Source organism: Coffea arabica, chromosome 1e (assembly GCF_036785885.1).
Source record: "Coffea arabica cultivar ET-39 chromosome 1e, Coffea Arabica ET-39 HiFi, whole genome shotgun sequence".
NCBI lineage: Eukaryota > Viridiplantae > Streptophyta > Magnoliopsida > Gentianales > Rubiaceae > Coffea > Coffea arabica.
In genome coordinates this window covers 48,016,612-48,042,026 of record NC_092311.1, presented here as the reverse complement: position 1 = coordinate 48,042,026, position 25,415 = coordinate 48,016,612, and the positions used below count along the sequence as shown (strand labels likewise).

The window sequence follows — 25,415 nt, the reverse complement described above, 5'->3', positions numbered from 1 at the left end:
GTTGTGGACATTTTTGTGGATACTTTAATTTGGTCGAGCATTGATCTCTACGCTGGCATATGGGCTAGGCCCACTTTGGAGCACGTCTTGGTTCTCTTGAAGGCCTGATTATTGAGACAAAGTTCTTTATTTTCGATGCCGCCTAATTCAGCACATCCAGTGGACTTCTCTTCAACTGGACAAGGCCCACGGGGCAATCCCTCACCAAAAGAACACCAATAGTTTCACTTTTTAAGACCAAATTTAAAACCCCAATAGTTACATTGATACCTCGTAAAGTTTGTAATTGAACTCTCATGTACTCCTTTCTTTGTTAGGCAAGGCATTGAGGTTTTTCCCCCCCTTTTTTATTTTTAACAAAGTAAAAAATTGCAGAGAAACTTTGAGCAATCAAATTGGGAGAGATTTTGAAATTGAAACTCTGCATGAAACAAAATTTTATTTTTTTTTGGATATTCGCGTATTTTAGTGCGAATGTGAGAATATACTCAAGAAAAAATATTCAAACAGTCTAGCAACTCTCATTTCTCATCCTATATACAATGAAAGTATTTATTAAAAGGTTATCTGCTGTCATGGATTTCTTACCAAAAGCGGATAGAAGTAGCAGTAGTAGTTTATACAACGATTGTGAGCCAATAATACGTGTGTGCAGTGCAGTGCACAATTGAATTACTTTGACAAGATCCAGACAACAAAAGATAAGAAATGAATCATTTTTTGTGTTTTCAAGCTATGATCTGGTCCATGTCCAAATAATTAATCATTTTTTGTGTTTTCAATTTAGCCGCCCAAAATTAATTGACTAGGAGATAAGATAAGAAATGAACTAGATTTTAGACTAAGAGCTTTTAATGATGTCAAGAAAGATGTATGATGATTGAAGTGCAGTTTAGACCTTTAAGTCATTAGTTTGGGAAAGAGATTAGCTTTTATGTATCATGAGATTTTAGGGCGGATAAATTGGACTGAGAGCTCCCTTGTTGGTTTGTTAATAGTAGTGTCTTTCATTTGATTAAAGAAAAGTCCACTATCTTCCACAATACCTACTAAATATTCTTTGATCAGCAACAGCTCACTTAAGCATTTGTTTGATTATGGCATTCTAGACCATTCATCATTTGGACTCTAATATACTAACGTATTTAGAGAATCATAGACTTATAGTTTATTATGTTCAAAAAGAGTACTTGTGGCCCTGGTTTTTCCGGCATTTTGATTTTATTTTGGCTATTATTTTGAACGATCAGCTAACCCATGACCTAGCAAACGCGATTGAGATGTCAGATGTGTTTCAACCCACTACGGCTCTGTTTGAATTAACTATTTTTTGGAATGTTTTTGAAAAATTTTATTGTAGCAGAGTTTTTAAAGTATATTATGGGATATTTTTAAAAAAATATTTTGAAATATTTAAGAGTAATAGAGTTTTTAAATTATATTTTGGGATCCAAACAGAGATGTTCATTCTGTGGTTAAGAGTAAGTTAAGCACAAGATCAAGGGGAATATATCTTTTAAAGGTATAGGATTTGTCCTTTATTTGATACATATGTGCCTTGTTCTTAATGGAAAAATCTTTAGGCAATCTATTGCGATTGATAGTTGAGGTCAAAATCATATGAAACAAGGACATTAATTTCGAGGAGGCAGTATGCATCTTAACCTTTCTTTTAGATAATTTTAGTTTTCGCACTAAACTTGGATGCGATTCTCTTTTCTCTCTCTCCTTTTTTTTTTAATTTTTTTTTAATAGTTGCTCATGTAAGAACTCTAAAAGAAAAATGAGAGAGCTTGAACGTCAAATTCAAAATTTCCCAATCACTTGATCAATATCTCTATTAATTGAATTGGGTCTCACTTGATCAATATCTCGATTAGTTGAAGTGACGCAATTTCTTTTCCCATATCATATGGACTCCTTTTTTGTTTTTGCCGACTGACTGCTTATTGCAACATTAGATGTGAATTGACAGGATCTGGGGTTTGGACGGTTGTCAGTAATAATCGTTCGGAACAATGTAACATTTTTTGAATAAGGTGTAACTCTACGTGAACTATTTATAAAATTTAATAACGGAAACGCAATTATTACACATATGAGATTTAAATGAACAGTAACAGAATATCACACATTTGTCGTAAGATGTACAAAAAATTTACGTAAAACTGCAAAACGTTCTAGAAATGTTACACTGTTCAGGAACGGTTGTCAGCCGCCCCGCGTCCGAATTGACATAGCTTGGACTAAAAAAAAATTTGAGTAATAAAAGCTCGGAATGCTACTCACACCGACTAGTGATTGACATCTTAACCAGTGAATATTTTGACCGCTTGAATATTGATTATTTGGCTAATGACGTTTTCAACAACAAGAAAGGTCCCAGTCTCAAAATTTGGCACTCATAGAAATTCCAAAACTCAACAAATACGTAATTTAATTAATATCCGTGCTCATCTCGTGAATAAGAATGATAATGAGGACGTAAGAGGGGTGGAACCAAGCCCGGCCTGTCTCCATCACCTTCCGAGCCTTTAGCGATGGTCGGCCAATCAAAACAGTATGCACAATCATTGGCGGAGCCCATGACCAACTTTTGGGCGGTTCCCAGAAATGAATTTGAGTGGCCAGCATGATTCATTACTGACACGTGTCGGCACCAGATCAATTTGGAGGCCCGCCTCATGGACATTGACAACTGGCTCTCAACATTTGCCTTCTTTTGCTCGTGCTATTTGCTGATGCCTGCGGGCTTGCTTTTTCAAATTATAATCATCCTTCCCACAACAATTTAGCCCACATGAAAATTCAAAAAAAAAAAGGAATAATCTTTTTCCGCTGTTTGGTCTCACTCACTATATATAAGTCCCACATTTATTAAGCTTCGCGTGCAGTAGAGTAGACTAGAGAGAAAAAGTGCCAAAAGGCAACAGCAGAAATAGAAAACAGCTAAAAGGCCTCTTCCTGTTAGTGCCATTAAATTTGAGAAACAAAGAATGCCAATTTCAAGAATTGCAATCGGATCCCCAGCTGAGGCCAGCCAGCCTGATGCCCTTAAGGCTGCCTTGGCAGAGTTCATCTCGATGCTCATTTTTGTTTTTGCTGGTGAAGGCTCTGGCATGGCTTTCAGTAAGTGTTTCATGATCACCAAGTCTCTGCCACATGGAATTCATCTTTTATGTACACCAATGGACAACATACACACAAAACTATACGATTATTGGAGTGACATGAATTTGAGGGACTAACACAAAAAAATATTTTTTTTTGGTTCAGGCAAACTCACAGATAATGGATCAACCACGCCAGCTGGGCTTGTTGCTGCAGCAATTGCCCATGCCTTCGCCCTGTTTGTGGCCGTTTCAGTGGCTGCTAACATTTCAGGGGGCCACGTTAACCCCGCTGTTACGTTCGGCGCCTTTGTGGGTGGTCACATTACTTTGCTAAGGAGTGTTTTGTACTGGATTGCCCAATTGCTTGGCGCTGTGGTTGCCTGTTTGCTTTTGAAGTTTTCCACTGGTGGACTGGTAATTACCTGATGCAACCACTTAAAAAGACCTTCTTCTTATTACCGATCAAGATCACCAACTAATAATCAAGACTATGCTTTTACTGATAATAATCAAGACCTAATCATGCAGGAAACAGCAGCATTTTCCCTTTCATCTGGTGTGAGCGTTTGGAATGCACTAGTTTTCGAGATAGTGATGACTTTTGGACTGGTGTACACAGTTTATGCAACTGCACTGGATCCAAAGAAGGGGGACCTTGGAATCATTGCCCCCATTGCAATTGGTTTCATAGTAGGTGCTAACATCTTGGCTGGTGGCGCCTTCGATGGTGCATCCATGAACCCTGCCGTGTCCTTTGGACCCGCTGTTGTCAGCTGGACATGGACAGGCCACTGGGTCTACTGGCTCGGCCCCTTCGTCGGTGCTGCCATTGCTGCTATTGTGTATGAGCTCTTCTTTATCCACCAAACTCATGAGCAGCTCCCCGTCGCAGAGTACTGAGTAGGGTTCGTTGTTGTTTTTCTCAAAGTACCATTCATGGTGAAAGAAGTGGTTAGGTTTTAGATTGCCACAACGCCGTCAAGGTTTCTTGCTCATGTTTTTTATCTTTTCAAATTTGTCATGAAATATCTTTTGCCTTCTGTTTGCTGTGTAATTCATGTGAGAAAAGCTTGTCCTCCTGTTTCCAATGGAATCATCTGTTGAACTACGTATTAGTGTTCTGTCCAAACAACCTACTCCCATTATTAATTGAAGTGTGATTTAAAGACTAACTAACGCTAGCATCATCCAGTTTCACGGGAACTATGCAACATTAACCAAAAGGTTATTGATTGACAAAGTGGTTAAGTTGTACCAGTGACATAATGAGATTATTGTAGGAGACTTACAGGTCGTGGGTTTGAGTCACCAACCCACTCTTGATCCCATAAAGGCAGAAAAAACTACAAGGGTAACAAATTTAATGCTGAACTCTGAGCAGGTGCATGCTAACCAACCAATATCATTTGATGCTAACCAAGGTAGAGAAGAAGTAGCTCCTTTTTGTTCAGTTTTCTATTGTTGTCTAAAATGTAGTTGGACAAACAATAGCATACTGAGGAAAAAAGAAGAATTATCGATTTTGCTTGCCCACTAAACAACTCTGAATGAAATCAGGAACAAGCAAATTTAATAACCTCTTCGACACTGGTTCAAATATACGTATGTTACCTGGAATCTTGAAACTGAAAGTTATGCTGCCAAATTTGTCAAGTAAAGCAAGCGTCCACTTATCATGGAAGAACCTATGTTGGACATCCATTACATCTGCTTCATATATGTACAACATAGATGCAAAGGGAAAGACAGAAATTTAAAATTCATAAACACAAACACAAAAAGATTGACAAAAGCTAAAAAACAGTAAGAGAAAACTGAGAAAGATAAACATGAATAGAGGCAATAGCCGGTATAATGCCTTCTTCAGGAATGCAAATACAAGGAAGCAGGGGCCTTTTAACTCTAGAAAAATGCGTATGCATTCTGCTGATTCAGTTTTCCATGCTTTAGCAGTCAAGCTTAACAGCCTTCATTGTAGCTTGTAGGCATTCAAATTTTCTTCTTTTTATGCTGGTTAAGGAGTTTTGACGATCTCTGCTTGAACAAGTGAAGGTACAGTTTCAGCCACAGAAATGGATAGAAGATGAGCAGAATCTGGTCCAAAGTGTTAAGAAAAAAATTGATCAATAATCTTGTGAAGATATGAATTAAATGAGCATAGATAGCATCAAAATGCAGCCAAATTCTTGACTGAATCCCCTCTCCAACCCTGCCTTCCCAATACAACTGTTTATTCTGAAAATTGAAAATTGATTACAGAAAAAAAAATAATGGTAACAACTTATTCTCAAATGAAGAATTGCCAAAAAAAAAAATAGAATAAATCTGATCTATGTGGAAGAATGTTAGTGGAATTTTTCAAGGTTTCCAAGCACGTGATCTTATATTACAAGAAAAGGAGTTCAAAATCCAAAAGGGGCAGCTAATACTTTTACGTTTTAAACTTTCTGAACAGTTTTTATGTATGGACAACTGAGATAATTGCCCAACCATCTCAAATTGGGGAAGTATTCCTGTCTAAATCATAATTAAAAGCACCAGGATGTACTTTAAACCTAAGACAGGTTTCCCATAAAATCTAAATCCAATCACATCAAACACACCCATACACGCTCTTCGAGGACTGTATGCTAATTGAAATGCCTATACGTCATATCCGCTCAACAAAGCAGCTAAACTTCAGCCATGGAATTATCAACTAAGTCCTACAGATAAAACCATGCAAAGTTCAAACTCATCTGACATTTAATACTCCTATATACTTTGTGAATCATAAAGAAGCAGGTAGAAAAAAGATCAGAAAGGGGAGCACTTCCCCAGGTAAACACATACCACAACAAATGTGTAGTAGCTGAAAGGGAGGAAAGCAAAGAAATCTGCATATAAATTTTTTGCCTTTATGAAAGGAAGTGCTTGGTACATGAGCCACACTGCAAGGATTAGAGGCCATACATCTCTTATAAGCACATCATACTGACAGTAAACATATTAAAGTATTGAATGAATTAAAGGGCAAAATAAATAAATAAATAAATGTTAAACTTAGATGATTTCATGGCTTACTTTCACCCGGAGCAACTCCAATGGGATACAACACAATGAATGCAGTGTACCTAACAGACAAATGATACATTCAAGTTCACTAATCATCTAAGTGATTGCATGCAATTCTCTAAATGTTTTGACGATTGCATGCAATTCTCTATGTTTAAGTGATCAAAACAAATGAACCTGAGGTAAGTGATCCAATAAGGAGGATTTCCAGTGCTATTAATGGCATAATGTAAGTATCTGATCACCTGCATTGGGTTAGAAACGATTATGAAATTCACTTACACCATAATTCACTTACATGGAAAAGAAAGAAATTAGTGATGACCAGACCTTGTTTAAGCTACTGAAACATCCAATCTTATGCCCTAGACAAGTTGTGAGATTGTATAATGCTTCAAAGTTTGATTTTCAGACATGGATGATATTAGCAGAGACATCAAAACTTGACTTCATATCAGTAATGTGATGCAGAGACTCCAAAAATTGCAAAGACGAGAACAGATCAAATGACACAAATGCACAATCACAATGTACTCTTTATTTGTGTCTGAAATAAAGCTCAACAGGTAAATTTGACACATTGATGAGATAGCCTTGATTTGCTTTCGGAAGGTTTGGAATATCAAGGACGGCCAAATAAGTGTGATATCCAAGAAGATAAGCACAATGACTGGACAAAACCAAAGAAAATGAAACTTTGAAGGAGGTGCACAGAATGGTCAGAATGACCAGATTCAAGTCTTTATAATTTCTAAGCTGCAATTTCTGCTTTAGGCTAATAAGAGTTTCATGACAAATCAATGTGTTCCATTTTTCAGATATAAATATCAGAGTAGCAGCCTAAAAATTTGTTCTGTTCAAGCTAACAAGAGTTTTCTGACAAACTAATGCATTCTAAGCCTCAGATATAAACATCAAGAGAGCATACCGAAGTGACAGCTTCCGTTAAACATCTATTTATGGAAGCAAGGGGTATTTCCAAAAAATTCTAAAACATATTCTGCCTATGATGATATTTATTAACATTTGCCTGGAGCTCAGCCACTCATGCTCAACCAGCAGCTATGCAAGGCTATCAATGTAATTTTCTGCCTTTAGGTAGAAAAAGGAAAACAAAATACACTGATTTCTATACTCTTCTTTCTGCAGAAAACCAGCCAAACAACAAAGAATAGTCATATTCCATGGTCAAATCCATCCTCCTGAGAACTGTTTTCAAATGTTACAGATACACAATATAACTAAAATAAGAACATCAAGCAAACTTAGGTTCTAGATTCTCAGTTACGCATGCATCAAAAATTCAATGCCTGAACGTTGGCACTTTAGTGAGATATCTCTCACTATATCATACATTAAAAAAAAAAAAGCCGCACCATTGATTTACATGCAGTCAGAGAATTAATGAGAAGCTTTCAAATTGTCGGAGCTGCTGTCATCAATACTTAATCTATTTACATAATCAAATCTCAAAAAATTAATGAGAAGTTAACATTGGTGTAAAATTTCTTTAAAGTGGTATGTGTTATCCATTCTAATCAATTCCAGAATAGATAAAAAGAAGCTTGATGCCACTATCTATCGAAAAGCATTAACCTGTCAGTTTACATATAATTGATATCTACAACAAAGCTAATCAGGCAATTGAAAAGTAGTAACCAACTCACCTCAGATAAACTCCAAGCAACAAAAGTAATGAAAACAGATGGCAGTTTCTGGACCTACAATGAGAAGCATAACAAATTGTCTTTATATCCACTAAATTGACTAATGCCATTACTAGGTGATGTCTTCTTCCACGTGTACATAAACAAGGAGCCCCAAGACACAATCTCTTTTATAAAGCATGCAACAATCTGTTCTCATCACTCACTCTACTAATGCATCAACAATGTGATTAAACATTATAAATTTCAAGAACTCATAAACCTACATCATGACAATTACAGACTGCAAATACCTCGTTAATACCTCGAACAACGGCTAACAGAAAATGAGTCCTTCCACCCCACTGCATCAGAGGAAATAGTACTCCACTAGGAACAATCCCTTAAATTTTGAATGATAAAACCCACTTTATTCACTTCTATGTCAGCTACAACCAATGAAAAAGACGAGAGTTGAAAAACCCACAAAACGTTATTACCTATAGCTCCATGAATAACCTCCAAGAATGCAATTGTTTGCAGGAAACCTTGACATCCATTAAAGAAGACCATGTCATGATATTGAAGAAGTAAATTTAAAATCGTATCATTTACAAGGAACTACTAAGAAGGCAGAATTTTTGTCTCTTGAACATGTTCATCCGCACATATTAATTCTCCAGCGGAAGCATAAGTTCCACTGACTGATTTAGTTAAGCTAAAGTTGCTCAAAATTTTGAAGAGAGATAATGTCCTGCATAAAATTCAAACAAAAATAATTAGCGTGCATGTATGAAAATGTTGAGAGAGAGAGAGGGAGGTGAAAAGGGGATACCATCCGAGAGCTAGAAGAGAATTGTAGGAGAGGAGATAGAGCTTGAACAGCCGAGACATTTGGGCGTGGACTCCAATGATTCAGTAACCCAGCTCTGTGGCGTAAACAATGATATGTACTGTAGTTTGAACACTGTGAATAAAAATCTTTAATCTTTTTTCCATTTTCTTTACAGAAATGTAAACCAGATTATTTTTCCCAATAGTTCTGTAATTAGAAAAGAATAAATAATTACTCATGAATGTGTATTTTAAAATCGAGATAATTCAAAAAATTTATCCAAAAAATTTATTATCCAAACACACCCTATAGTAATTTCTACATTTTTCGTGAATACATTTTTCAATCACCTTTTTTCCTTAAATATATCAAATCACTATAGTAATTTTTCTATAAAAAATCTAGGAAAATGCAATCCAAACATAGGGTAACAACACTTTAGACCTTGTACTTCTCTGTCATTATTTCTTTTGCTGTACTATAACAAAACAAACAGTTATTTTGAAATATATAGGTTATTATAGAAATACCAATTTTTACTTTGTCTATAATTTAGAAGTGCTTTTAAGATAAAAAACTGCACCGATCAATATACGAAATGATGTTCAGATAGTGTAAATGTACATTTATATTACATTTGAGTGAATGACCCAAAAGATCACTAAACTATTAAAAATGGCACCTTCTGGTCACCAAACTTTTTTTGTGGCCGAAAAGGTCACTAAACTCGCAAAAACTCTCCAGCGGAGTCATTTTACCGAATTTCAACGGTTTCTCACCCGGTGACAAAAGCACTTGGGTTGAACGAATATTATAATATGGGCAAAAATGTCCAAAAGGCTATTGGAACAATAGATTGTTTAATTCCCAAAGTTGACCAACCTCCAACCTAATGAGATTTACTTCATTTTCTTCGGCGGTAAAAAGGGTGATTGTGACTGCCTGTAAACTAAATGAAAATAGAAAATAACCCACCCAAAAACAGTAGTAAACTCCTCCGCAAACACCTTCACAGACACAGACACGCAAAAACAGCTGATTCGGAGTTGGGATTCATCCAGTTTTCAAATGGGTAGTCAATTTAGCAAAACCAAGGGACCGAACACGCTCACCCCACCGCAACGAGAAAGCAGCAACTCCAGTCACAGCAACCATAGTAGTAGTAATGGGGAAAAAGCTAACGATGTTGCCTCCGAATCTGAGCTCCTACGAAGCCGCCTGCCAAGCCGATCCACAGCTCCGATCTTTGGATGCCACTCTCAAGGAATGCACCAGCCGAGCCATCAATTCTATAGCGGTAGGCCTCGACTTCAGGGCCCTTTCCCTGCTTCTTAAGGGCCATCAATTCTATTTTGGGGCTGGATTCCTCCTTTGTGGAGTCTCTTAAGCAGACGAGTGTTCCAATGGTTCTTTATTTCATTGTCAGTTCAACCAGGCAATCTTGCAGCTATGAGTGACCAACGATTGCCTAGCAGGGATTGGAGTCGAATAATGAGGTCCTCCTCAGCTGCTGTGATGTTTCCTCTCTTGATGCCCGGCCAAAGATAATTCATCCATCTTAATCTACAACTCTTGCCACATCTGAGCGGTCACCGAATTTCTAGATCTAAGGCACGTCTTTTGAGGGAAAAACAGGTTTACCATATTTTGTTGGACATTTTTGCCCCTTTATTATATTCCTCCACTCCACATTGCCCATGCCACCGGATGAGGAACCGTTGAAATTCGGTAAAATGACTCCGCTGGAGAGTTTTTGCGAGTTTAGTGACCTTTTCGGCCACAAAAAAAGTTTGGTGATCAGAAGGTGCCATTTTTAATAGTTTAGTGACCTTTTGGGCCATTCACTCATTACATTTAAGCAAAAGCTGTGCCATCCCAAATGGACTCTTAAGCCCTCTCCAATCAAATGATGTTCGTGTGTTTTGATTACATTTGAAATCGATATCTCATGTGGTGTTTAGGTTTATAAAAGCCGAATTTCTAACTTCTGTTAAAAAAGGTCAAGAGATGTAGTGTTTTTAACCGGTAACTATGAGAAAACTAACTTGAAACTTCAGAAAGTGAAAAGGGTTCAAATTAGTTCGCGGGGAGCAAAGGTGCAATTAGACATTTTTCAGAAAATGATTTAAAACACAACCCGCCGTCCCGCCGGCGGCAGCGGTGGAGCAATACTCGTCATTTATCATCACAATTTAAACACCTTCGCACTATCCACACATCCCTTTCAGTTCTGGAGTTTGGTTCTTCCACTTTCAATCATCAAAATTTGCTCATCCTTTCTTCCTGGTAAGTGCTACCTAATCAACCACAATTTTCTATTCCATTTCTTAACTCTACCTGTCCATAATTTTTTGCTCTATTTAAATTCAAACCTTTTTTTCCTAATGAATTTGTGAACCACGAACGTCCAATGAATTAGCCAGTTGAATTAGGTCAACCGCATTAGGTCGTGACCATTGATATTCGAAACGTGCGAGCATGACAATGGAGATTGTGAACGTAGCCATGGTGTTTCAGATAATTTTCTATATTTGAGATGTTGCCTTTGCATTTTTTATTTAATGTGGATTTTGAGTCAAATGATAAACCAATTGCATCAATGTGGAAATTTGACTGAGCTCTGACTGGCTTCTTCCTATTATATTATATATTTGAGATTTCTACCTAATAATACGTATTTTTAATCGAACATTGATCAGAGCTATGAACAGCGCCTTATCAATTTCACTTTTCATCGTTTATTATTGTTAACCCGTGCTTGGTACTTTTTTTTTTTTTTTTTCCTTTTGATGGGGAAATTAGCAGTTTCATTGGATTTCGGTCTGATCAAACGCATTTTGACTGCTTGGCATCGTTGTCTTGATGCAGTAAGTAGAATTCTTTGGTATATTTAGTGTTTAAACAAATGTATGATAAATTCTAAAAGAGAATAGAATTTCAGGCAAAGCGGAATCTGATTACGGCTAGAATTATTAGTATAAGAAAAGCTTGATCGGTTTTTTTTTTTTTCGATTGGTTTAGTCAATCCTGGACAGATGGAATAAGACATTGCTTTCGATCTTCATCCTCGTTAATGCATAGCCAAAAGTCACAAATCTTGACTGGCTTAGTGAAGTAAATTCAAAGGAGACATACAAAGTGTTTCATTTACACATTAGAAATAGGCTAATATTCCAGGCTTTCTTCTTTGGTATAACCACTGGATTTATTTTTTCTTTTATCTCGCTTCTGCCTGGCTTGGGTGCTGAATTCATCAGCAATGATTTGCTCCATTCCCCAAATATCTCTGCAGTGTAAGAATGATGGCGAGATAACGAGTTAGGATTCCTTCTATTTATAAAGGATATTCTTGATTTTTCAAAATCGTTAGTTTCTTGTCTGTCTCCTTTCTGCTTATCAAGATCGAAAAGCTTGAAATTTTGACCAAGTGGTAAATCAATAATGTGTGCCTGGTTCAAGTGATGATTCTGTCTACATACTAAACAAGCGCATAGTAGCCACAGACAAATAAAAGCATATATCAGCCATAGGGCCCCTTAGCTCATATTCTATTGTCCTCCATTGTGTTTCTTTTCATCATCCCTGTCCCAATAACGAAACTACCACAAGTCTATCACTTTCTTTTTGCCATCCCCCCCGTACCGTCCAGAAGTTAATTTATTGTGCCTGAGGGACCCACCCCATCTTTATGCTTATCACTTATAAAGCTGCATTTGAATTTTTAACTCAAAATCTGATGTGTATTATGTGATAATGGTTGCAGCAACGTATTCATTTTGGATTAGAATTCTCATGTGTAGTACTCCATACTAGATTGCAGGATATATTATAGTCCTAGCTGAGAATATACTTTGGACAGTGTAGATTGTTCCTCAAGACATTTTTGTGGCGGAAGCACGAGTAAATAAGATTGCTGCAGAAAACATTCTGGTTTGTCTATGAATAATTTTTATACACTACTTATTTTCTGCTTGATGTACAACTTGCAGAACCACACACAGAAGAGACAAGTATAAATGCTAGATAGAAGTTACTGTGATCTAATGGTAATAAGGGAAAAGGCAAATAAAGCAGATGAATTGAAACTACCTCATGCTCGAATTTTATTGCCTGGACAGGAGTTAAAGAGATCCTGTTTTTCTCTTGTATGTATGCTAACTAAACTAGGCTTTCTTTGAAATAGTATTGGTGTACCTAAAACAGATGAAATCGAAACCAAAAATTTGTCTTAGAATCATGATAAATTGCATGTAATCATGTATTTGACCTCTGATACTAAAATGATAATCTAGTTTGACATGTATTTAGCCCTTGGGTTGTTTCTATTTGGACATGAAAACCTTGTGACTGCTAGAGACTGGTAAGGAAAATTAGTTTTGACATCAATATTTGTGCATATTTCGTAAATGTTCTAAATCACGAAATTCTGTTGCCCCTACCAAGTTAAAAAGACAAAAGAAGATTCGGGAGGACGGAACAAGGAGGCGATGAAAGGATTGCCTTTAAGTTCCTTTCATTGGGGGTATTGGACGGAAGGGTGTTGGGGAGAGGGGTTCTCAGAGTGGAGTTGCTGTTTGTGTTGTTCATTTAACATCAACTACTTTAAAAGGAAACTTATATTTTACATTCATAGAGTAACAAAATTTAAGCACCCCTATCTTACATTAGGCAATATGCTGAAATCTGAGTCCCCTGAAGAGCTTCTTATGAACTCTTCCCAGTGGTACATAGTAAAAAACACAGAACAGCAGACACTGACCCATGACTATGGTTCCCATCAGATGTTTACATTGACTGGGAGATCAATGAGGAGAACCACATCAAGTAGTTTGGACAGACAACCCCATGCTATACAAATACAGGTTAGGCTTCCATATAGCAGCTAAAATTGTATCAACAAATACCTAGGGAATAAATCAACATCTAGCTAGCCAGTTAAAATCGTGCTCTCTTGGTTGTAAAAAGAATAAAATTGATCGCTTATGGGAGGAAACATCTTACTCTCGTCTTCATCCATCATCCACAGCGAGACAGGGCAATAATCCCACACAGGAGAAGCCATTGTTTGACTGGAGAAGTTGCAGCCTCCTTCGCCGTAACCGTCATACACAGGTTGAATTGCATCACTGTCAGAAAACTCAATATCTTTCCATATTTCGTCCATGGAATACACCTTCTGCAACCTTTCTTCCTCTGCTTGACCAGTCTTGTTTCCCTTGGCAGTGAGCATTTCAAGACCTCCAGTGTCATAAAAGCTTCGCTCCTTTGTCTCAGTGATTGGCCCAGATTCCATACTTGGGCTGTTACCGTTGGATATTGAGGAGGAACAGTTGGAGAATGATGGTGATGATGATGATGATGATGATGATGAGGGAGATATGGCAGCCTTTTTCCTCTCTTGAGCCTTCTTCCTCATATGGGTTCTCCAGTAGTTCTTGATCTCGTTATCAGTCCTCCCAGGTAATTTACGAGCAATCCTTGACCATCTGCGAATGATTTATCCATGTGTTACATTGAAATAACTAGAATGACAACCCAATAACAAAAAATAGAATCCAAATAGAGGTAAGATTATGTCGTTATGTTGTCAAATAACATTAAATTAACCAATAATCGCCAACCTATTTCCCCACTTGGAGTGAAGCTCAAGGACAAGGCGCTCTTCATGAGGAGTCATCTTGCCTCGTTTCAGACCAGGGTGCAGGTAATTAACCCAACGTAACCTGCAACTTTTACCTGTTCTTTTCAAACCTACAACAAAGTAAGTGGTTAAACTTTGCTCCTTGCAATTACCATGCCATGCCCAAAATAAGCATACCTATTTTATTTGTCTCCCTCCACCCAAACCTGAAACCTTAGAGATGAAATCCCATCGGCGATCACCGTACACGTTCACACATAAAACCAGTTGGACATCTTCTTGTTCTGTCCAAGGGCCCTTTCTGATTTCCTCTTGCACCATTTCCAGAGTGTCCCGTTTCCTTTTCTGCCTTCACTTCTTTTGATTAACTCCTTTAGTTGCTTGCCTGCTCACTGGTACAAGGAACTTGTGTGCACGCTAGTGATATTTATACTGGCCACTTTTCCTTGTAGGCAAGCTCCGTGATTTATTTTTTAATTCTGTGATTCCATCCTCACCGTCCGTGCTGTGGCTTGCGTATGCTGATTAGGTGATAGCGTTGATGGGGAACGCATTGCATATGATGAAAGCCATTATCAACAATTTCTAGATAAGAAGTTGATATGCGGATGTGACGTTCATAACTTGCCGTCCATATTTCTCAGTAGGATTGCTTGGTTTCTGTTCAACTTCCTGCAAAATCTATATGTGCACTATAAATTCACCAAAAGTTGAACCAAAGAATTGCACTTTTTCTTTCCTTTCTTGTTTTCTAAAGTGAAATTTACATAAACTTCGAGATTGTCTTTGTTCTTTTGCTTTTGCCGATATTGATAAGTGTCTGCTATGCGCTTACACAGCGAAGTTTTCACCATAGAAAATACTAGGGCAAAATACACTTTACCCTTTGGTATAGCTATTTTTCACATAATACCTATATAGTTTTAAAAACTATATATAACCCCTTCATAATTTAAATTAAAGTATCAAAGTATTGGAAATGATCATTCGTATCAAAACTTATAAAAATGTTGAAATTACCCATATTTAAAAATTAAAATGGTTGAAATAACAAAAAATATATAAACATAATATGCATGAAACATTCTAACCCTGTATAATTTTATGTTTTACTAAATAACCCTATTATGATTTAGTGTTTTATTATATAACCTCTTTATAGTTTTCAAAAATATATATATATATATATATATATATATATATACATAATTTTTCTGTGGTTAATAAATAATTTTCAACTTTACATAGGGATATTTTTTACATTTTAGTTGACTTCATTATGAAATGCAAATTCCATTGTCTTGACACTTTAATTCAAATCATGAAGGGGTTATCTATGGGTTTTGAAATCAGAGGGGATATGTAAAAAACTAAATTACAAGGAGGGAAAGTGTAATTTGTCCAAAATACTAACATTTAGTTCCTAGAATACTTGGACCAAGTTAAGAGTTTGGATGTAGTGTGTGAGGAGCTAGTGGTTACTCAGTTTTTAGGGGATTAAGAGTTTGGCCCAAGCAGATCAATTCGTCCCGTCCTTTTCCTAATATTTGTTCCGCATTGCTTTGTTCGTGTAAGAGCGGAATTATGTTGTCAACCAAGAAGTAAACAAGTGTTAGTAAGTAATTAGCGAATTCATTTAGCCTATGATGGTACGCCATCCTACACAAGTGACTCGGCTTTAACAAATAGTCTTCAACGGTTAAACTGAAATCTGAGTTGTGTCATTCAATTCAGTTGCTCAACTGGACGTCCACCATCCACAGTAAAATAATCTGCGAGGAATTTTGATCCCCATTTATTCGTTTTCTATATTATCAAAAAGGATATGTAGAAAAGCTTTGCCAGTTTATCTTTCATCTTCGGCCAACGTGTCCCGGTAACAATTGAAATGGATGGACATAATAATACACCATTGGAAGGTAAAAGCAAAACAGGAAAATTTTCTTAACCAAATGAAGGAAAAGGTGTACTTGAATTGCCTGGAACCAAAAGTTTAGTAAAGTTGGTAGTTATTTCCTCCTGTGCCATGCATGCGAGGTAGGGGTGCTGTCCCTTTGACTTCAGCAAAAGCCATTTTTAGTATTAAGGTACCAAAAGAGGAAAAGAAAGGGACCATCGCAAAGATATCTGGAAATATGATGTAAGTGCTCTTTCAAGTTGAGTCCTGTACCTTGACTTTCTTTATGGAAGTCTGTCGGAAGATAGAGCCGACAATTGAAAACAAAATTAATACGGTAGAAGAAATAAAGGAAAATATTATTGTTTGGGATAATATCAGAAACCTCCCTTAAGGTTTCTCTTAATATCACTTGATACCCTTAAAGTTTTAGAAATATCACTTACCTCCCCTAGTAATTATAAAAAGACAATATTAACTCTCATTTGATACATAATTCACAACATATCAACTAAATGGAGCTCAAAAATTAAAAAAAAAAAAGAAACAAAAGTCACTTTCTTCTTTTTCCCTTTTCTGCATCATTCTCTCTTACTCATATTTTTTGAAAGACTATGCAATATTTTATTTGTAAATTATAATAAATTAAATTAATTTTTGTTTGCCTTTTACGTGATTGTGATAAAGTGGAGTATGATTTATTTGCTTGTTTTGAGTTGATTTTTTTTAATGATTGGTACAATTTAATAGTTTGAGCAAGAATTGAGAAATTGTTGAAAAAAATATAAATTCATAAGAAATCGGTTTTGAGTATATAGAATTAAATTGATGGAAGTGTATTTCTTTTCAAATATCTTTTTTATTTATCAAATTTAGATTTTTATAGGGTATAGCATTGTGATGTAGTAGTACTAAAAGATATTGTTTTTGAGGTGATGGTTTTCTTGAAATGAACAAAGTGGTTTAGGAATATTTTTATTTAGCAAGTGAAAGAGTAGTTTAGGGTTTTTAAAAATTTTGTTACACAAATAACAAAAGTAAGGGAGGTAAGTGATATTTTTGAAACTTTAGGAGTACCAAGTGATATTAAGAGAAACCTCAGGGGAGGTTTTTTATATTATCCCTTATTGTTTTCACTCCAATTTTTTGTTATTTACAATCCTATCATTTGTTTTATGGTATAGTCTAATGAATGAAAATTATATAATTAAAATAATAGTGAGAGTGTAAATAACATTTCTCAAAATAAATTAGAAAAGTTATATTAACCGAAAAGAGAAGACAAACTTGATATTCTTAAGAGATAAATTAGCTTCATATGTGTAGAAAGCAAGCTGGAGCTATGACCAGATGATTAGCGATGGTATTGGGATTTGGGTTGCCAATTCAGAAATTGCTTAGTTTGAATTAGCCTACCACTCGATATCTGTCGGACCTTACGTAAGAGTTCAAAGTGATAATTCAGCATCTCTCTATCTGATATATGTAAATGCAAGAAAAAGAAAAAGTTAAAAATTAACACCCTTTTCTAACGAGGTTTGTGATGAATATAGTTCGAGCAACATAAGTTTAAACGGCTACAAACAAAGCCAAACCAAAAGGAAAGCAAAACAATATCTTCATCCTTGCTCTGCGCTCCAAATTAAAAAAAAAAAAATTTCCTCCGACTTATCAGGTGGTTCCCTGGTACGCTATTTGCATTGTTTCTATTTCTTCAGTTCTTGATATGCTATTACTGGCCCCTTCTCTTCCTAAACCATTCGTTATTGATTGTTATAATTCGTAATACTTTTTTTTTATTGAAGCTAAAAGCCTACTTTATGCGGATTTGTGCATGATGATGATGATGATTATTATTATTATTGTTGTTAGTGTCTTTAGTGCTTTATCTAATATCACATTGTTTCGACGGAAGGTAGATGTGACTTCCAATTTTGCTAGAGGCTATAGCTAATGACAATGAGTTGTCTCCCTTCTTAGCTAGCTCCTTTTAATTTCTCTTTTTTTTTTTTTGTTTTGAACTAGCATAACAGATATATAGCTTATAAAGCTCAAACAAAAAATAAAAAAGAAAGGAAAACAACTCTGGAATCCATATTTACTCATGAGAGCAGACAATAATCCAAGATTCTCAGCTAAATTCTCACGATGATGATCTTATAATCAAATAGCAACTTTTGTGCATATTACACCATTCTTTAAGTGATGTTTCTTGTCACTTGAAGAATAGGAAATGCCTCAAGACTAAATTTAGGAAGAATAGGAAATGCCTCAAGACTAAATTTGGTTAGTAGGAATATTAGTCAAGTGATTTTGAGATTCCTAATTTGACCTTCAAACCCTTTTCTTTCTCTTCTTCTCTAAGGTTTAGAGTCTTCCTTTAAAAAAATAAATAAACACAAGGTCTTATTTTGGAAATTTAGTTTGAGAACGAGTCATCCCCGACGCTTGTAAGAAAACGTGACAATTACTCTCTCAGTTCCATTTAATATGATAGATATTTTTATTACCACTAAGGGTGATTAAGTGGGAAGACTCAAATTTGCAACCTCTCATTTATACTCGCGAACCACCCAATCCATCCCCTCTGATAAGGGTTGAATTGAATATGAAGATTAGAAAATGCAACGTTTAGTCGTTTTTTAGTTCATAGAAAGTTATAAACTCCGGGCATGGTACTTACCCTATATGCGTGTGTGTGGGGGTAAAACAGCAATGAAAGTTTAGTTTACAAAACCAACACCCAAAAACAAATAAGAGGTGACATTGAATTTGATTATTGTGCCCGCGCGGATTATTACTCTTATTAAAAAGAACTTCCAGAGGATCGTCTACACCACTGGTTAACTCTTACGTACAAACTGTTGCAGATGTGCATATATAATATAGTAATTGTATTTGTCCTGAACAGACAACCAAAGTTGGCAAAATGACAAATGCCACATAGCACTAAGATACAACGTGTAAGATAAGAGATATTTAAAAGTGGGAAATGGCATCATGCATGTAAGCCATTAATCTGCAGTATTACTAAAATGACTAAGTGATGGGGGTTTGTGGCGATGATGTTACTACTGTATCCAGCACTGTGACGAAGAGAGCCATCTTATCATCACATATACATAAGAAGAAAAAGGAAAAAAAGTAGAAAACAAAAACAAAAACAAAGTCATCACAAAGTATGAAGGAATTGGATTGAAACGGCGGTTCCTTGCTTCAGGGGCTCTTTGTAGTGGGAGTGGGGTTAGATAGAGTAACCAAAAAGACGAACCAACATGACGTGGACACCACCATTTTGATGGTCGCTCCACTTAAAAAATTCATCAACTTCTCAATTCCATTCGATTCCATAAGTGTATTTGTAGACTGAGGAGGCTGTGAGCTGTGACACATGGGCAAATGCTTTCCATGAGAAGCATCTTTTTCTCAAGATACGTTTTGAGACACGGAATTTATAAATTACGATAATGGTATTAAGTCTTCTCCACTTATCTTTTGAATGTCTTTCGGCCGAAACAACATTAGCCCAATCAACTTAAAAGTTCATGTTCATCTGGTTAAAAAAGATACTGGATATTCGTTTCCTTGTATATCTTTTGCTGCGTTTGAGCATGTTACCAATTATGCCATGTTCCATGCATCTTTAACCTGATGCACAGAAACTGAGCTCTTTGCTTTAATGAAATGTTGTCTTGACTGGTTTCAGATGCATCCCTCATGAAAGGTTGACCCACTCTCCCTATACGAGCAAGTGCATCACTGCTTTTTATCAAAAGATGACTGATCAAGTATCTAGCTACCATAGGTTCCAAAAATTTCAGACCAAGCCAATATCATCACTTTGTAGTGTATATAGTACTAGAAATCTCCATGTAACTTTCATCAGGATTTGTTTTGTTAATTCATGTGTGGTGCACTTGGAAGATAGATTGTGAACATCACAATCATTGTGGGCGTCGTTTACTGGGAAGCACTGTAAAAGGGAAGAAAATTGAAATCCCAAAAAAGAGAGGCAATGATCGTGATAAGCTATACACTAGATGACATGAAGTGATAAGATATAAAATTCTGGAATTGCATGGTGTCAATTTGCTTTATCAAGAATTCAGTGGAAAGGAATGGTATAGAAACGAGGAGTCATTTGGTTAGTGGTGGTGGAGAAGAAGATTGCTCATAAGTGACATCAAAGGTGAGGCCCTCCAATTTCTTCTTGGCTAGTGACAAGTTTCTAGTTTTGAAAATTGAGTAGTCTAAGCTACGGTTCGTCAAAATATTGTGGTTTTAGCTCTTCTTGTCTCAATGACAATCATTGTAATCACTAGATGTTTAGGAGTCACATACATGGCAAGCTATTGGTCCTGCTGCTTTGAGCCTCCCTTGCAAATTTGGGCTCAGAACAAGAGCATTCTTACACAATGAAATGGGAGTCGGGATGAGTGCAACATGATCTAGCCAAGCCAACGGTATGCTGAAATCTGGTCCTTGCTGTTTGAGATAGAATTTGCGTAATGGCTATACAGCTGGTATATTTTGAGCAAACTTTTAGGGTTTGGTAACCTGTAAAACTCAGCCTGACATCGGCCTGATGAGTATTAAAGTCAGATAATTATGCAGAAAAGCAACTGAAGATACTTGAACTTGAGGCTCAATGGGCACAAGTTTGTTTCAGCTCGATTTGACAAACTAATTAATCAAACGAGAGTGCAAATTTCAATCTGGTTAAAAGTTAAGGATAACATGATTAGATTACATGAATTTAGCTTTGCTCAAATTACTTGCATCCTTTCTGAAGAGAGGTCCTTAATATCAATCCGCTCTTGCTTGTCTATCAGAATGAAGAAGTTTCTTTTTCACCGCCTAGGCCCCTTCTAGATTCACTAAACACTAGAGCTGTTAAACGAATCGAACTGTTTGGTAGCTCGGTTCGTTTCGACACGTTCGTGTTCGTGAAAGACTCGTTCGAAATCTTAAACGAACCGAGTTCGAACGAATGTTTTTGTTCGATTAATAATCGAGCGAACACGAGCATGTTCGCGAGTTTTAACGAACGTTCGCGAACATGGACATAATTATCATTTGACAAATTTTAGGGTTAATTTTATGGCTGGACTTTTATATTTGGAGGGTTTTATTTGTTATTTTTATGTTAATATTAGTTATATAGTTAATGAATAATAAAATTTAGTCACTTAGTGCTTTAATTATTTTTTAGAATAATTAATGATTTGTATGGCATATTTAAGACTTAAAATAATTTGGATTCGAGCATTTCGAACATGTTCGCGAACGGCTTGTTTATGTTAAACAAGCCTAACACGAACTCGAATTCGAACATGAATTTTGCTTAACGAGTCGAACACGAACAAAGGTTTGGAGTTCGAAAATTAACGAACGAACACGAACGTTGTTCGAATCGCTTATCGAACAGAGCTCAAACATGAGATACTCGGTTCGATTTGGCTCGTTTATAGCTCTACTAAACACTGATTGTTATACTTCTTAGTAAATTATCAAACGAATATACTCATTTTCCTTTCACTTGTCGTCGTTTACCTGTACTGATTTATCTTCTTCTTAAATGCCATTCAGCATAAATGATGAAAATCCACTGTAGGATGAGGGGTAACCTCCCCGGAAAAAATAATGGATTACTGGTGGTTTTGGATTTTGAATACATAATTGATTTTTTTTTATCAATAAAAAATGAGTAAGCAATTAAGTGAATATCGAAAAATAGAGAGCTTTAATCACTGAAATTTTTAGAATATGGTATACATAAAATAAAATAAAAAAGTAATTGAAAGATGTGTAAGAAGAATAATCATGAAAAGCCAAAAAAAAAATTTAGCAATCAAAACAATAATATTGTTGAAATCTAAAATTGATTGGGCTGGCTGTTGTGAAAAGAACAGGATAGAGTGTTATTTGAAATATTATTTGGAATAATTACTGTAGCACTTTTTGTGATGTGATATATGTGAGATAAAAAGATGATTGGGAATATAAAAAGGTGTGTTGAAAAATGTGTTTATGATACAAACAAAATATTATTTGGAGAAATCTGCTATCCAAACACTCCCATCTGCTATATATCCCATTCGATCTTGGTGCAACGTAGCCTTTGTCACATAGGATCACAATCTTAGTGCGCAGACAGGAAGAACTGTGGGTAAATAAAATGTGATTAAGATTAGGATGATTGATACTGCACGGGATTGATGTTGGCCACCTTCATTTGCTCTTGGTCGGGATCCACAATTACAACTGGGGATAGAGTAAGACAATTGGAACAAAATGTCCAGTCACTGTTTACTTTCTTTTTTTTGGAGGGAAATGTCCAGTCACATTAATTTATTTTCTTCTTGTCCGTTCATAGCCTCATAGGTATCATTGATGAAGTTTTAACATTAGAAAGATAGACCCAATTTCTCAAAAAAAAAAAGAAAAAGAATGTTAGACCCGAAATAGATAATAGCTTGCTTTAAAAAGTATCAAAATATCTTTCTTTCTTCCTTTCCTTTCTTTTCCTCTTTTTTTTTTTTAAAAAAAAAGTAGAGGAGGAGTAGAATTTAAAAAGAGAAAAAAGATGAGGAAATTCCAGAATCTTCAAATTCTGAAATCTCAACTTTAACTACTAGATCAAGAACTCATCAACTTTTTCTTACTTTCTTTATTTGGACTTGACAATTACTTTTTCGTGCTATTAATTCATCTGAAATCCAAGAGTAAAAGTTGAATATAAAGCCTTTTAAATTTGATAGTACTTTACATGAAAAAGATTGAATCTAGTTGTATTGCTTTTCTGTAGAAAAGAAGGAAAAAATAAAAGCAAGATGTAGTGAGATGGTGTGTGGTCGTCATTAGTCGTCTGTTTCCTGTGTAAATGCGAGAGTGATGGCATGCGTAAACTTTTTTTGCAGGGATGAGAATTATCGTCTTTTCGAGAGTAGGATTGAATAGTTACGCAGATGTAATGTGTTCATTGTTTGTATATGTTTTGTCGAAGTCAATGTTTTGAAAACCGAACCGGACCGGCCGGTTCGATCGGTTGAACCGCGGACCGGCCATGGCACCGGTCCGGTTCAATGCCATAGTTGACTTTGTCAGAAAATCGGTCAAGAACCGGTCGAACCGTAAAAACCGCGGTTGAACCGGTTTTTAACCTTTCTTTTTTTTTTTTTTCTTTTTTTTTTTTTTGCAAAATGCAACTATCAAGATTCGAACTCAAGACCTTTGTAATAGAAAACCAATGTATTAACCATTGCACCATCACATCTTATTAGTTTTTTTTGATAACTTATTTATATAAAGCAAACAGTCATATTTCTTTTTTCCATTTTTCTTACAAAATCTCATCCTCTCATGGCTCTTTCTTTTTAATTTTCAACTCTCTCTCTCTCTCTCTATCCTTTTTTTTTGTCACTCCCTTTTTAATCAAACCTCTTTATTTTTAATTTATTGATGTTTTCTTCCATCTTTTAATTTTGTTTTTGTTCATTAAATTGAAAAAAGTTAAAAAAGAATTATTTTTTTAATCCAAATTATTTAATGCTACAATCACTCACTTTTATCTCATTTTTTGTTTCTTATCAAGTTTACATTTCTATTTTCGATTTTCTTGACTTCCTTCGAACTCCAAACTTTCTTTTTTAAATTGCAATCTCTAAAACGTAAATTAAAATTTAAGTTCACAATATCTAAATTCTCATAGACGTGAATTTTGTATAATTTCAAAATATTGTGATATTTTTGGGTTGGATTTAGATATAATTGAAATTGAGATGAAATTTATTTGTTTTAACTTATAATTTAAAAAATCCAAGTTATTAAAAAATAGTAAACCTTTCATCATATAAAGCATTAAATTAATCCATTACATGTCTTATTTTGTACATATATATATATTTATATAAATAATTTTTTAAAAAATTCATTGAACCGAGGTTGAACCGGTCCGACCGGTTGAACCTCGACCCTTTCACTTCACCGGTTCAATTAACGGTCCGATTTTTAAAACATTACTTGAAGGTAGTTTAAAGTACTAACAATTGTTTCTTGCCAAATGGCTGTGTTATTGATCCACGATCGTGATCTGACTTCCACTAGAAAAGGGATGTATGAAGTGTAGTATTATCAAAGTGAGAAAGGAGACAAATATGCCTTTTAAATGCCATTTGAAACCCTCCAAAAAAAAAAAAAACCCAAAACTATTGGGTTTTTTTTTTATTATTGAAATTAACTGTTGATGGCATATACAAATCAAAATCAAATAGAATGCCTAACTAGGTCTATGTTTCGTTACTTTCGTTCACAAATCCATATGAAATTAAATTTAGATGATGTTGTGCTGAAGTAAACCCGAAAGATGTTTCTAAGAGGATGAATTGATTCTACTGAGAAATTCTAGAAAACATGTGAAGGGCGTAGGCACCTTGGGCACCACGGTGTGGAGAAACACCTCCGTTAGCCCAGCCTTGCGGATACATCGGCTCAACAAACCTCTCAAAAGAAGTCCTCCTGGCATGATCACGCACCTGATGTACCAAAAGTCTAGGGGCGTTACTACGACATGACTGGTGATTGATAAGGTAATTAACTATCCTATAATTTAGTCCTATGCCGGATATTATCGCCGTATCTTGTCTTAAGACATCAAAAAACTACTGATAGATTTCATCATTTCCCTATTTATTTCTTCTAATATAAATAATAGCACCTTATTCATCTAAAAGGTTTGCAATCCAACCCAACTCGCTATAATTTCCGACAAGCTCTGAGTTAAGCATTGGAGTGGAATCGGGAGATTTATTAGTCCCAATCACTTCTTGTTTTGTAGGTGAATTCAGCAAGCCTTTGAACCCGGCTCGGCTCGCTGAACCTCGCCCGCACAAAGGGGAAGATAATACCCTGGCAATAAAGCTATTGTACTGTAGATGTCTAAGTGGTTCTTTTATCGGTGTATTAAGACCGCTTAATCTTCAGGATTGATTCTACCCTGAAAAGTTTTTTTTTTTAAAAAAGCAACAATTTTAACCTTCTTCTAAGGAAAAGCAAATGAGTTTGTCGGGGAAGGGGATTAGAGGAAGATAACCCTTTTGTCTTGACTCCAGAAAATAGAAATTAGCGTAGAAATTTGAGTTTTATGGAATTTTTTTTTTAAACCTATCGAGAAATAGAATTAATGATGTGGCTTAGTGTCAACTTTTGGTTGCACCATAAATATTAGTAT

General features: G+C 35.7%; 3 protein-coding genes and 1 long non-coding RNA gene across 12 annotated transcripts; 2 read left to right on the top strand and 2 right to left on the bottom strand.

Annotated features, from left to right (window-relative positions):
• Positions 1–2,879: 2,879 nt before the first annotated feature.
• Positions 2,880–4,221, top strand: LOC113709223 (aquaporin TIP1-2). Its single transcript, XM_027231936.2, has 3 exons — positions 2,880–3,129; positions 3,277–3,527; positions 3,642–4,221. The coding sequence occupies exons 1-3, from the start codon at positions 2,997–2,999 to the stop codon at positions 4,011–4,013; spliced, it is 756 nt and encodes a 251-aa protein (XP_027087737.1). The 5' UTR covers positions 2,880–2,996; the 3' UTR covers positions 4,014–4,221.
• A 537-nt stretch (positions 4,222–4,758) lies between these two features.
• On the bottom strand, positions 4,759–10,264 carry LOC113709230 (uncharacterized). Of its 5 annotated transcripts, XM_072059949.1 has the most exons (10): positions 9,624–10,256; positions 8,649–8,742; positions 8,482–8,567; positions 8,314–8,361; positions 8,128–8,216; positions 7,835–7,888; positions 6,345–6,412; positions 6,177–6,226; positions 5,946–6,043; positions 4,759–5,207 (listed from the first exon to the last, which is right to left on the bottom strand). In XM_072059949.1, the coding sequence occupies exons 2-10, from the start codon at positions 8,705–8,707 to the stop codon at positions 5,103–5,105; spliced, it is 657 nt and encodes a 218-aa protein (XP_071916050.1). In that variant the 5' UTR covers positions 8,708–8,742; positions 9,624–10,256; the 3' UTR covers positions 4,759–5,102. The 5 variants fall into 5 exon arrangements, with proteins under 5 accessions (XP_071916050.1, XP_027087745.1, XP_027087755.1 ...); XM_027231944.2 differs by lacking the exon at positions 9,624–10,256 and having other exon boundaries at positions 8,649–9,115; XM_027231954.2 differs by lacking the exon at positions 7,835–7,888 and having other exon boundaries at positions 8,649–10,261.
• Positions 10,265–10,561: 297 nt separating this feature from the next.
• On the top strand, positions 10,562–15,081 carry LOC140011217 (uncharacterized). 5 transcript variants are annotated; one of them, XR_011818529.1, is made up of 4 exons: positions 10,587–10,934; positions 12,462–12,578; positions 13,675–13,760; positions 13,872–15,081. It is a non-coding gene; the product is annotated as an uncharacterized lncRNA (long non-coding RNA). The 5 variants fall into 5 exon arrangements; XR_011818533.1 differs by having other exon boundaries at positions 10,562–10,934; positions 12,508–12,578; positions 13,675–15,081; XR_011818532.1 differs by lacking the exon at positions 12,462–12,578 and having other exon boundaries at positions 10,648–10,934.
• On the bottom strand, positions 13,250–14,393 carry LOC113709216 (transcription factor MYB48-like). The gene is made up of 2 exons (XM_027231923.2): positions 14,270–14,393; positions 13,250–14,134 (listed from the first exon to the last, which is right to left on the bottom strand). Exons 1-2 carry the CDS (start codon positions 14,323–14,325, stop codon positions 13,576–13,578), a joined length of 615 nt encoding a protein of 204 aa, XP_027087724.2. The 5' UTR covers positions 14,326–14,393; the 3' UTR covers positions 13,250–13,575.
• Positions 15,082–25,415: the final 10,334 nt, after the last annotated feature.